Source organism: Lycium barbarum, chromosome 8 (genome assembly GCF_019175385.1).
Source record: "Lycium barbarum isolate Lr01 chromosome 8, ASM1917538v2, whole genome shotgun sequence".
NCBI classification, from domain to species: Eukaryota; Viridiplantae; Streptophyta; class Magnoliopsida; order Solanales; family Solanaceae; genus Lycium; species Lycium barbarum.
Genome location: NC_083344.1, coordinates 120333130 through 120347750, shown reverse-complemented (window position 1 = coordinate 120347750; position 14621 = coordinate 120333130). Strand labels below are relative to the sequence as shown.

The 14621-nt window shown below is 34.0% G+C and overlaps 1 protein-coding gene across 1 annotated transcript; it reads right to left on the bottom strand.

The window, feature by feature from the left end:
- Positions 1-866: 866 nt before the first annotated feature.
- LOC132606963 (IQ domain-containing protein IQM3-like) lies at positions 867-7568 on the bottom strand. Its single transcript, XM_060320687.1, has 10 exons — positions 7247-7568; positions 6267-6381; positions 5926-5991; positions 5718-5806; positions 4860-4947; positions 4413-4559; positions 4233-4325; positions 3490-3591; positions 2003-3008; positions 867-1615 (listed from the first exon to the last, which is right to left on the bottom strand). The coding sequence occupies exons 1-9, from the start codon at positions 7426-7428 to the stop codon at positions 2592-2594; spliced, it is 1299 nt and encodes a 432-aa protein (XP_060176670.1). The 5' UTR covers positions 7429-7568; the 3' UTR covers positions 867-1615; positions 2003-2591.
- Between the last annotated feature and the right edge of the window lie 7053 nt (positions 7569-14621).

Sequence of the window (14621 nt, the reverse complement as noted above, 5' to 3'; positions counted from 1 at the left end):
TAGAAAATGAGAGAGAAAAATTAATTTTTTGTTTTTAAATTTTTTGATTTTTACTGTTCACACAGACTACTGTAGCATGTCGGTTACTGTAGCGGGTACTGTAGCACGCGTTCTTGCTCTGTCATCCTGACTTGTAACGTCCATAATTCTCTACTCCGATGTCGTATCGACAAGAGATTTGTTGCATTGGAAACTAGACTCGACAAACTTCATTTTAGGCTTTTGAAACACCTTAAAAACCCCAATATACTAGGAGATATGCCCCTCCAAAGCTGACCCAAAATTCTGTCAACTTTTTTCCAAATTTTTCACAAACTTATTTTCTTCGATTTGCTTGATTCCGAAACCTTTAGACGCTTTCTTAACATTTGGTAAGAGTATTCATTAACCTTATAACGGTTCCATGACCTCTTCGATCTTGCGTTAGTTTACTCACAACGCACATGACGCAGAATTTTTTTCCGAGGTGTAACAACATATTACAAAAAATCAGAGTTTTTAAGCAGTATCAAATCTGTTGCAGCAACTAGGTTATATGTTGGGTTTTTTCCAATAAGTGGAGTGACTCAAATTTGATTAGTTACTTGTTAGAACAGATTAGCAACTTGTTAAAATAGATTAGTAATTTGTTGCAACTTCTTCAGCAACTGTATGATCTGTTGCAATCATTTAGGCATCTTGTTTAAACAGATTAGTTACTTGTTGGAACGGATTAGTAACTTGTTGAAACAAATTAGTAATTTGTTGTAACTTTTTCAACAACTGTATGATCTATTACAATTCTTTAGGAAAATTGTTTAAACAGATTAGTTACTTGTTGGAACGGATTAGTAACTTGTTAAAACATATTAGTAATTTTTTGCAACTTTTTCAACAATTGTATGATCTGTTGCATCTGTTGCAACAGCATTCATAAATAATATAAAGGACAAAAAAAATCATTCAAGTAGTAATTTGTTAAACAGCCAACTAAAGGCTCCAAAAATTTATCTATCACACCCACTTCCCATCGCGACTGCATCCTCGCCACTGAGTTGTCGCACAATAGAGTTTCGGGCTTCATCATGTTAGTGCCGATAAAAAAGTGCTCAATAAAAGCAAGTGAATATGATCTGCATGTCATTGTATTTTCATTGCAGGGGAGATTCTCCTTCCGCACAAATTCCCAAGCTTCGTTAAGCAGATTTTCAGGCAAGTGTTCAAACATGCCACTCTGCTTCAGTAGTTTCGGCCATAATTCAATGACTAGCTGGATGTGCATGAAGAACTCATCATCTTGGATTTGTGGGAGATTGCAGTCATAAACATTTATCACCCCCTCCTCAATTATGAATTCGAGGGTGACAAGATAGTAAGCACCCTTTTGGCACCAACCCACTGGCGATAACCTCTGGCTGGTATAGTACCTCTACAATAAGCAATAACATCATCATCCCATATAAAATCATCAAGCATTTGCTTGAATGGAATAGCTTCCGGCTGTGTGCTTTCATTCGACAACTCTGTGTACCGCTTGACCATGATATTGTAGAAGTTGAGATCCAAAATTATATATGTGGAAGCATAGTGCTCAGTGAAAGTGCTTTGCCTCACGCGCATTATGAGCATCTACATACTGCATTAAAAGTATGAGAAAGGCCAGTCGCCTGAATAACTAAGTGAGTTGTTGCAACAACTCACTTAGTTTTTGGAGATTGCTTTAGTTTGGCTCTATTTCACCCAACTGCTGTAAGCAATCTCCAACAATTAAGTGAGTTGTTGCAACAAGTATTCACTTGTTGCAACAAGTAGAAGTATTTTTCTTGTTGCAACAACTCACTTAGTTGTTGGAGATTGCTTTAGTTTGACTCTATTTCACCTAACTGTTGTAAGCAATCTCCAACAACTAAGTGAGTTGTTGCAACAAGGAAAATACTTATTGCAACAAATATATAACTTGTTGCAACTAATACAACCAAAATAAGACTTTTTCAACAAAAATAAGTGTTGTTTTCAAACTTACACTGACCAGCCACCAATCTTCCATGCTTATCATTATCTTGAAGTCATCAGCCTTAAATTCATTTAGAAAATGGACGAGTCTTGTCCAGTTTCATCTTCTCTTTCATAATACTCACCACCTCTATCTGACATGACTATTTGTACCTTTCTGAACTAGCCTTTCAACCTCGTTAATAAGTACCCTTAAGACATTTACTGCTTGAGATTTTTCATGCAACAAATAGACATAACCATACTGAGGAAGTCATCAATAAAGGTGATAATGTATTTTTCTTTCTGGGGTAAAATAGTCAAAGGTTGGTCAAATCAAAAGTGTTTATAAGTTGAAAATCACAAGTTATGGGTGACCAACTCATGATTTTTAGCTGATTTTGGTTTATAAACACTTAAAACTTATAAGCACATTCGATACTTATTAGAGGTGTAGATAAGTCAAAAAGTACTTATAAACGGGAGAAACCAACTTATAAGCTTAGCCAAGAAGAACAAGGCTTTTACACTCGCTACAGAAGAGTTATGTTGACATCGCCAAGAAGTGGAGAGCGATAAGCTGCAAGTTAACAAGGATTGTGAACCAGCATAGGAGTTGATCATACGGAACAAGGTCTAGGTGAGAGGTTAGTCAGTTCCAAGGCCTGCCATCTTAGCTCAGCAGGGAAGTCAGCAACACAGCCAATTCTTGGTCCAGCACCTGTTGACCACGCCTGGGAAAGTTGATGACCAAGTTGATACGACTTCGTGGACTTCTCTGAATGAATCCTTCGCAGTATTGCAGTCTTTGGCACCTCTGTCATTGGGATCTGAAAACCGCCTGAGAGCGATCGGTTATAACTACTCGTTTGAGCTACCAGATTTGGGGCTGATTCCGATGGAACACCTTTTTCCTTTTCCTTTCGAAGATTAGTTTGAGAAGGAGAATTCGATAGAACTGAGAATTCAGATGCAGAGCCACTTCCAATAGACTTTCCATCTTCATAGCTTTCATAGTCTTCATTTGCTTTTCTTATCTGATGATAGATCGGAAAAGACGACGATTGCATTAGTTTAAAAGTGGACAAGTCATCATGAGAAAAGGCAAGTAAAATCATATGCAGAGTAGACAGTAAGGTAAGCACAGCAAGACTAGTTGAGATTTAAGTGCATCACATCTTTTCGATCATGAGAATAGCAAGTAAAATAGTATCGAAGCACTTATGTAGAGTAATACTTAGAGCAAGAGTGAGTTGAATCCTATCCTTAATAGCAATAATTAATTTTTTCCCTTAATATTTGTTATTGGGCTAAGGAGAACAATTCCAGTAATTTAAAGCCTAACTTTGATGGCCTGAAGGGCTTGCATTTCTCTTGAATATAATTCTTTCCTATATCTTTGACATTGCCTTGGTGCCTTTCCTAGTGTTAACTTCTTAATTACCAAAAAATGTTGTTCAGAGTATGGAACATTCGGCACTAAAAGGAGCAACACTAGGTACAAAAAATATCACTAACCTCAACTTTATCCAGGTTGACCCCATTTTCATTAAGAAATGATAAAAAGCTGTCAAGCCTATCTTCAGTCGGGCGATAATGTCCACTATATGCTGAAATAGACTGAAAGGAATAAAATGTCAATAATACAGCAAAGTTCCAAGCAAATGATTGTAAACGGCAAGTTAGATTCAGCTTTCTAGTTGCATGCAAAGAATTCAGATAGCATACCCTCCTCCTTTCACACCTTCTATTTGCAAATTAAGCAGTTGAATACATGTGTAACAAGGAAGACAAAATGGCAAAAACAATTTTCCACTTGCAAATTAAGCAGCTGAATACATAATATGTAATAGGGAAGACAAAAAGTAAAAACAATTTTCTTCTTCTAGAGTTTCACCTATATTAGGCAGGGTGTATGATGAAATGAAATGAAATTACATAAAAGATGGTATTAATTTAGATAGTATGGCTTTATGAGATGAAAAAAAATTGGCCAATTAGGATGATTTTACAAACATCAGACTTTAATAACTGGACATTGTCACTGCCATATACAAGTATTTTCTAATTTGAGAAAGTTGCGTCCAGCATCAGGCAGCACCAGCTTAGATTAAAGTCGGAAGATATCAAGTATGACTAAAGGGAACGGAAACTACCTAACCAGCATGATCTAAAGGATATGCCTTTAAACTACTACCACAAACCGTTAAGAGAGCATAATTTAGATGATAAATATTACTGGGATACAGAAACTGATTTACCTTAACTCTTCCATCCTCTACCACTAGTCTTCCAGCAGCTAAAGTAGCCCCACCAGCAAGAAAACTGGAATGATGAAACATTCCTTTCTTTTTCTGTAAAACATTACGGAAACAAACCTTACTACGAGTAACAAGGACAATCATCAAAAGCATTTACAGAGTAACTTTTTTACCACTCACTTCACCAGCATAGAGTCTTCTTGACGTGCTCATCACAAAAATCCACTTTGCCCCTGGCAATCCTTTAGTTGTATCAAGAAGATTTCCAGTTTTTTCGTGCACAATTTTCCCATCAGCAACAATATATTCATAATGTTCTCTCTCTTGCTGATTAAAGAAAGATGAGGAGGAAACAATCAGGAACTGCATGCTAATATCAGGCAGCGTGACTAAAGGATTTTATGCAGAAGTTAACAGGTTCACTTAAGGGACAAAAATGGGCAATTTGAACATGCAAAAAAGCTATATTTATATCCGATAGTGTGAAATGCTGCTAATCAGATCTATCATAAAGGCTAAAGAGCAACAACGTCCGCATAAATACTTAAGCCAGTTATCTGTTATAATTAATGATTGGCGTCGAGATTAATGATATGCAGTGTAAGTAACAAAAAATTCAACACATACAGGTCCAAGGTACTTGATACTTAGCTTCTGAAGCTTAGATCTTGGACAGTCTTCGACATCAACCTTTTTGCCATCTCCAAGGTCTAACCTGCAGTTTTTTTAGAAACTTCTAAGTAACCTTACAGAACACTCATTAGGATTCACATCTTATAAGCAGCTTCACAGAAAAACACATGTTGTCTCATCCATATGGTAATGAAACTGCCCAGTAAAAAGAGAAGCCAATGATGCAGAATGTTCTTGGACTTGATATTGAGGTAAAAGTTCACCAAGATATAGTAAAAGAATTCCTTCAAAACTTCAAAACTTTACCAAAAGCACATGTATTTCCTCTTGGGTTAGAAACATTAGATAATCTTGGAAAAAATTTGCACTAATACTGATTTTATCCTATCGTCACAAATGGAAATTAAAAAAACAGCTCTGATTGTGGGGTTTGTTTCAAATGCAAAAACTAAAAATAATTCGTGTTAGAATATCAAGTGAATATGTGTGTCTAGATTCATACAAATATAGGTCAACTGTACCAGAATAAAGAAAACCATATGTTTGTGTCTCCTTATATGGTATTAGACATTTCTCATCCCTTGAGCTAAGTTTTGGGTATAAACTAGGCCCAAGGTCCCATTTTCGTAACACTTCAGAAAAAGAAAAAAAAAATCAGACCAAACACAATTAAGAGAAGTCTGTTCACTTTCTACAAGAAAAAGTTGGAAAACTACTCCAAAGGTGTAGTTTTTTTGCAAAAACTGAAAAGCTTTTCTCTAACAGTATTTGGTTGAAAAAGTAGGAAAATTCTTAAACAAATGAATTATTTTTCAAGCAATTTCTGAGAGCAAACAATGTCAAAATTCTTACCAGAAGAAGAAGGGCTGACCAGAGTCAGTTTTACACCATTCTTCATAATAAATATGCAAGTTATGCCCATAACGATGGCGTGGATCAATCTATAATGCAACATACAGAGGTCAACAAATAAAACTTACAAAAATTAACAAATTAAATGGGAATTTTTTTAAAAGAGCAGGAAAACAGAAAGCCAGAGGAGAAAGACACAGTGACTGACCGCCTCAATCCAGTGTTGAAATGCCAATTTCTGAGCTTTGGCATCTTTGGACAGACCTTTACCAACCTGAACAATACAGAATTACATTTGAATGAAAATTACTTCTATGTCTACTAAGAAAATATTTAAGCCACGTAGCCCATATTATGAGTTTGTTATCCGGTTTAGCCTGTAATTTTGTATAAACACCTTTTATATACTATTATACACTTTTATACAAGGTTCATTATGTATAATACTTTCCCCCAGGTATAATGTTGTATAATATTATATATTGGGCTACGTGGCGTAATATTTTATGTTGGGTTGTATATTTTTGAAATGAACTTTTGAAGTTATACCTTGGAAGCATTTAAGCTTATGCGATTCCAGCGGGAAGACACCGTTTCTGGTTTCATGAAGTTGAAGAAAGAAACTGTACTGTGATTCAACCGAGCATAATCTATGGCTTGCCACCTTTAATTCATCAAAGAATAACTCAATAAAGAACAAAAATATACATGATTACTCCTTTTTAGTGTGCTATTGAAATAATTATGATCCTCACTTTCACTGCTGACAGAGTATAATAACAGACGACACAAATGCAAGCCTCATCAGGTTATCACAGAATAACACAGTAAACAACACAATATACATGATTACTCCCTTTAGAGTGCTATTAAAGCAATTAATTATGGGAAAAATTACAGCCCAATGCCTTCAGGTGATCTGGTTTATAAAATATGACCAAATGTATAGGTTTTGTATATTTATATATATAATATACATATATTATACACATACTCAACATATAATGTACATAATCAGTGTATGCATTTTGTATACTTTTGTCATGTTGGTAAACAAGTTTGGTGGAACTCTACATATTGATAAGTTTCCCTAACAATTATCCTCCCTTTCAATGTAAGAGTATAATAATATGCACGACAACAAATTATTACGCCTCAATGCTAAGCAAATTGAGATTGATTATATGTTCCTCATCTCAAACTAATCTATTACTCCCTCTTTCCTAATTTATGTGACATATTTTGAATTGTAAAAGTTAAATTTCTCTAAATTTGACCGTGAATTCGGACGTTGAATCTTTAAAAGTACTACAAGTCAGAATGCTTAGCAACTCAAAATATTTAAAACATATATAAAAATTTCACTAGTCAAAAGACTCTCGAAATCCGAAAGATGCCACATAAATTGGAAAGGAGGAGTACATATATAAAATTAAAAATTGTAGACGAAAGTATAAGACAGAATAGAATAATATACAATTTTTTTTTTAATAAGTTTGTTTATAGGTTAATAGTTATTGAGCAAATACCAGAGCACTTCAGCAACCACAGCAGAGTCAGCTAACATGCGCCGGGTACGGTAACTCCTATAAACCTTCTGCACTTTCATTGCAGCATTTGAAACAGACGTGTCTGAATGCTCAACATACGAGGAATATGGAAGCTGAGAGTTGAAATCAAAATTAGACATAGCTTGAGTTTTCACTTCCATTAAAACAACAAGTATGAAAAACAAACTAGGGAACAAGTGTGGTAAGATAAGAGAATTTTCTAGAGAGTTTTTGGAGTTTTAGGAGAGGGGAATTGTATGTAGTTCTTGATCATTCACTATTCAGAGCTACTTATAAAAGAGCGGAGGGGTTCCTTCCCATTAATGCAGACTATACGTGGTTATCTATGTGCTTTTGCTGGTCCGCCCACCTGTCAGTGTTGTCATGATACCTTTTTGGGGGAATTCGTATTTAAGTTAACTCCATGCACTGCTGGTGGCCTAGTATTTTATTTTCAATAATATTAGATATACTAATTCTATAGGTACGATTAATCTATGTTTTGCTGCGTAAAATCTATTAAAAAGGGAAGCTTTTTCTGTCAAAAGCTATTCATTTATGATTCAATTTCGGATTTTGATTAAAGATGAAGAGATCTCGTTGATGTCATTAAATTCTTTGGCGGTGGTTTTAACATATAGATGTTGCCAAGAGTGGAGCTAGTGATAAAGGATTTGATCTTGGACTTAGCTCAATTCGACAAACTATCTCAAGATGTGAGGACTGTTCAAAATCATATAAAATCATATAAAGAAATCGTCTCGCATCCTGTCTGGGAAACTCCCATGCACGCGCAAGCCTACTAATTGGAGGGTGGACAAGATACTATGAGACCCAACATCCGTGAAATAAGAAATTAGGTGGGTTTGGCTTTGATGTTGTGATTAAAAATAAATAGACATTACATCTAACTCAATTTCAAAAGCTAGCTCAAGAGGTGAGAAACGTCCACGACAATATAAGAAGACAAATTTTTGTGCCACTCACAGATGAGGGGAACTCAACAACTAAAATATAAGCTATTGGTTTAGTTGAATCCAGTAATTTTGGACCAAACTATATAGTTATCTTAAAATCCATTAAATATATATAAATTACTAATTTAAAATTCAACTACTTAAATAAATTATAATTTCAACTTCATAAACTTTAAATTATGATTCCACCAAATGTTGATCACGGAGAAGAAAACTTAAATAAACAGTTGAGATAACGAGCGGTCATTGAATTCAAGGTTTATGAGATTTTAATTCGAAAACTGACCGCAGACCCATCCAGCAGGATAAGGATCTAATAATTGGTCTCATTTTTCTTCGCCTACCCATATTAGTTAGGTCCCAAAATCTTTTACACCATAAATGTGCTTTTAAAATTGTACTAAAAATAGTAGTTAGATTGATGTTGCATGTGGATGACTACAGTAAAAACATATTGCTTTCTTTACTTAGAGAGAAGTCCTAACCCTTTTCAAGTTTAATATATAATTTTTTTTGCAAAATAAGTCAAATTTTTGGATCAAGAGGTTGAGGTTTAAACTCCGACGAAAAATACGTGTCAAGGATATCTGATTTCTTGCTTCTGATGATATGAATCAAACAACAGTTGGTGTAAAAAGGGGTGGAAACGGGTTAATTGGACCCTTTACAATTTGAATAGAAAAAGTTGAATCTGTAAAAAAAAAATTATATGTTATTTTCATATCTTTTATATACAAAAATAAAGATCTATCTCTTATAAAAAGTTAAATATAAAATTTAAAATAACTTTTTAAAAGTTACAATTGTTTGATAATTAAGATATTTAAATTTAAACACATAATTTAACAGGATGGAAAATGACTATTATTGTGCTTTGAGGAAGAGGTTTTGCAGGGAATGTATTGAAAGAAAAATAGAAATGAATAAGGTGATTATTCAAGTAGATGTCAGTTGGTTCAGCGATATATGTAGGCGATTGGATAAACAGTTCGTAGATATTTGTTTAGCTCTTCATTATTTCAACCTTTATTGTAGGCTCCCTGTTTTATGAACACGACAATTAAATCAAATTTTTTCTTGTGGGGGTTCCTATTTACATAAAAAAATATAAGCCCAGTTAATATTGACAAGTCTTATGAGAGCACTTCTATATGTTGTTAGGCTATTCAATCGTGGTCTTTCCTGCAGGAATCATAAAGAAGGATGTTGATTCCTCTGCATGGCCCATTCAATTACGTAACTGTCAATGTGCTGTCTACATTTGCTTTTTCGATTCACTACGATAATATTAAACTTCTGTTGATATATTTATTTTTTCATTAAGACATATGTCATTTTATTTAAGAGCCGTTTGGACATGATTTGAAGTCATGCGATGAAATTATGTTTAAACATGCAATTTGGATTTCTTAAGTTGTATTTTTTTCTTATAGACATAAAAAACACACAAGTTGTGAAAACTATATATCTAAATTTTTCCAATTCTTATAGAATCTTACCAAATGAGCAAGTATAGTTCATAACAAAATTAATTGATCAAACTTTAGTTCAATAAAAAGGAAAATTTAACTTGAATAATAATGTAATCTTTAATATAATCCTCCCACAAAATAAAGGTTGATAGAAGTTAATGAGATTGGTAAATGGTTGGTGGGAATAATTGTTAAAAATATCTACTAACTTATGAGTCTTTTTTTACAAAATATAAACTTATGGGTCAAGTTTTACATTTAAAAGTTTTGAAATCCCAAATCATGTCTTTTTGAATTTCATCTCATGAGATGAAATTGCATGTCCAAACGCTGATTTCATCTCATGACATGAAATCGCATGTCCAAACGCCTGCTTAGATTATTGTAAAATTATTTGCAGAATATTGTTTTTTTCATTAAAATATATGCCATTTTGGTTAATTAGAGTATTATAAAATAATTTTTAGAACGTCAAGCAATTACGGCCACATATATACCAAACCTTATTTTCTTTTGTGCCGACCTATAAATAAAAGTTTAAGTTTTGTATACTAATAATGAATAGTGAAGAACGAATATATTGTTCATTTAGGAATTTTCACCGGTTAAAAGATTATGAGGGTCTTTGGCTAAGCTTATAAGTTGTTCAACTAGCTTATAAGTCTTTTTAAGATGGTAAGCGTCCTCCACTTTCAACCCGAAGGTTGTGAGTTCGAGTCATCAAGGGAGTAAAGGAGGGAGTTCCTGGGAGGAGGGTTTAAAATATATATATATATATATATATATATATATATATATATATATTTAACAAAAAAAAACCTTTTTAAGATAGACAGAGATTAATATTTATTTATTATCCTAATTATTTCGATTACCCAGCTAAACAACAACCTTGCTTTTTAGTATATGCTACTGATATTTGTTTTAAATTTAAAAAATTATAAAGAAATAGGAGGAAACGTTACTATTCTTTTCCGTTGTGTATGTGATTATATCTTTCTAAATTTAAACGTGGGAGATTAGTCTAAGAAACACAACGCAGACACAAGTACAGCTTAAAATTTCATATATAATATAGTAGTTGAAGACAACTACTGAATTGTTTAAACTGGTGAGGAACTGGTGGTTACTATTAAATTGACAAACGAAAAGTAATTGTCTGCGACCAAGAAGACAAATATCAAATGGCTTAAATTTTCGAGTTTCAACTGCCCACCAAAAGAGATAATTTCTTTATTTTCTTCAATAACGACGAACTTATTCACATTTTGGAGGCACAATTAAGAGGAAGAGGAGAGATAGTATAATAAAGAGATAAGGGATCAAAATCCCGTAAGTTATTAGTATGTTTTTATTAATTTCATATTTAAACTATATCTAGTTTAAGTTATCCTCTGAATTATAACTTTCATGTGTTGAATTATAACTTTCACGTGCTACCCCCACAACGCTCCTTCCTCATACGGAGTTCGAAACCCAATCCAAAGACAATCTTTGAGTGAACTATATTTTTTTTTTTTTGTGTTAGTTGACCTATATCTTTTTTGTGTTAGTTGACCTAAGGTATAGGAGAGAAGGTTTGATTGCAAGTAGTACGTCTGCATGATCTGTCATCAACAATTTGACAGGGACACATCCAATGAAAAGTCTAATCCCTTCGCCATAAAATTCTCACGTTTGTATTAGTTCCTTACTTAAATTATGCATAGTTTACATTACCAACCAGAACTATAACTTTCAGGTGCTAAACCCCCCTACTCATTATATAACAATACATATAAGAAGATCTAGTTAACGCTTAACTATCTACTAATCTTCTAATTTAAAATATGAAACATGATAGTCTTTTTGAGAAATATTACAAAAAAATACATTATGAAGACATAATTATTGAGGGAGATGAAGAAATTTGTGTTAAAATTCGCACCTCGCATTGTTCTAAATAACTTTATTATACTGAAAAATAAATAGAATATATGTAACAATTAATCCTAATCGATTGGGGAGGACTAAAAAATACTAAGATTTTAAAATAATGTACTACGCTCATAATCGAACGAATAGTCAAGATTAAGGCTGACTACAAGTAATAAAAGAAAATCTAACATTCTCCTGCTTTATCCTAACCACATAACACTAATCTCTAATCTAAATATTAATTTCGCACAAACAAATCTACTCATAGATATCACGTGTGATAAATGTTATATCCCGCATTTTCAGAGCATGAGCGTGACACGTATTTTCTCAAAAAAATTGACAATCATGTTGTTGCTACATAATTTAAACTCACGTTGATAGTGTTGTATCCCGTATTTTTGAACGTCGGATTATTTGTAAGCTGAGGTGGGGCCCACACGTCAAGATTTTTTTTGGAACATGTGACAAGTTATATGAATCATATATGTAAAGTTAAACACAACTCACGAATGACCCTTGGGCCAAATCAAAGTGGAAGTCTTCCGAACGAATATTTTTAAGAAAACGTTTTCAGGTGACCTGACTTCGAGGGGCAAAAACGGTATTATAAGTTTGGAATTTGGAAAAATACCAAAAAATAGAAGTTGTAGATAATTGAATTATATTTCCAACCATAGGTGGTGGGTTCCCAGGAGACGTCGGTACAAGGAGATATGGACGTTTTAAGGTCGAAAGGTCAGTGGGCTAGGCCCAACTCGGGCCCAACCGGGTTAGGCCCATGACCCATGTTATTTAAGTGATATTTCAGCCCTTCCCTCCTCATTTTAAGACCTGGAACAACCAGAAAATTCTGGAGAGATAGAGAAAAAAAAAAGCCTTGGAGAAGAAAAACCAATTTTGATCAAAATCCGAGCCCCGAATCCCGAAGCCCATGAAGGGAAAAAGTGTTGTACGCTGCGTTATCTTCAATTTGAGCTAAAAATCAACCAAGGAGGAGGGTGATAACGTGGTGGATGAATTCTTAAGGTATGGATAAGGTTCCTTTTCATTGCTAACAAGTTTATTTAAAGTTTTAACAGATTAGAACGGGAAAATAGCGATATAAATTCGTCTGTTGGCATTGTGAATTATGGAATGAGATTTGAAGAGAGATTTGGATGAAAATAAATGCAGTTAACTTGTAGAATGTGGAGGATGTTGTTATTGATGTTGTTAGTATTAATTTCGACTTCTTTACGGAAATAAAAATTATTAAATAGTTATATCACAAATTGGTTGGTTGGAAAATTTGGAGAATAATATGTGGGTTGTTCTATGGAATATTTTGGAGTTGAAATCGTTTGTGAGCTATTGTGGAAGTTAGTACATTGATAACATAGTTTCTTGCATTTGTATGAATGGTATTGTAACATGTGGGTTGTGGTGATTAAATTTGAAAGAAGGAATTAAGTTGTTATTGTTTTGTTAAATTCGGAAGGTGTCGGATGAAGTAGTACGTTGGTTGAATCGTTTTGAATATTATGTGAATTAAATTGAATATAAATGAATGTCATCGAATTGTATGACGAAGGTTATTGACGTTGGAATGTGTCTTGAATTGACTGTTGATATTGTTGGCATAATTGTTGGTATTGTTGTTGATAATGTGGCCGAGTTTCATTCTCGGGTTTGTTGTTGTTAAATTGGCCGAGCTAGATTCTCGGGGACGTTGTATTTACAGGGGAGATGCTGCCCAAATTTCTGTAAACAAGTGTGGATTTAAGATTCAACTCCTAAAGGCTTATAATTAATATTTGGCAATTGTGACCAATTATAGATTTTGGAGGAAACGTGTAACACCTCGTAACTTCGGACGAAGTTTGAATCATAAGATGATAATATAATGGAACCAATATGAGGGTTATAGGAAGTGTTTTGAAAACCAATTAAGTCATAATAAATGTCTTTGGGCAAAGAAAAGTTGGAAGCCACTCTACGGGGTATGTTTGCAAGTGAGTTTATGGAAGGTCTTACTTCCAACGACCATAACCCCTCTATTAATTTGTATTTTGGGAAAACTTCCTTGATGAAAGTTGTAACCCCTTAAAATAGTTTTCCAACGGTATATTATGGGCCTCAAACGGACATCTGTGCAAAGAGTTATGCCCATTATACGACAGACCGTCCGAGCAGAAGAATTTTGACGGACCATTTGACGGTCCGTATAACATTTTGACGGTCTGTAAAACATTTATACGGTCCGTCAAATGGTCTCAGAGGATCATATTTTGTTGGTCAGTTTTACGGTTCATTTTGACGGTCCTTATAACATTTTGACGGTCCGTATAACATTTTGACGGTCCGTAAAATGGTCACAGAGAATCATATTTTGTTGGTCAGTTTTACGGTTCATTTTGACGGTCCGTAAAACAATTATACGGTCCGTCAAATTGACTCAAGCCAGCGTAAAATGGTAACAGAAACTCAATTTTTGCTGTGTAGTTTTACGGACCATTTTGACGGTCCGTCAAACAGTTTGACGGTCCGTAAAAATGGGCGTAGAATTGCCCGATGGGTCAGATTTTAAGATGTTAATAAGAGACCCAAACCCATTTTTTTCATTCCCATTTCTCCTACACGACTCAAGGGTTCTCTAGAGCCACCCAAACACTTCATATGCAAGAATCCAAGTGAAACAAAAGATCCACTTCATCAATCCACAAAACTAAGTGTGAGAAACACATCAAATCCATTCAAGTCAAGAAATTCCCTAGAAGGTGGAACTAGGGTTTTGTTCAAGTGAAGCATTTCAACTCAAGGCTTATTCTTACAATAACTAAGGTAAGTTTTATGATGTTTCATGATGATTAAAGTGTTGATAAGTTCTTGGGAGAATAGTAAATGGGTTTGACAAAGAGAATTATATGAACTATGCTAGGGTTTTTGGATTGTTGACTTGGAATTGTTGTATCTATATGGGTGATGAAGAATGATGTCAATTACATC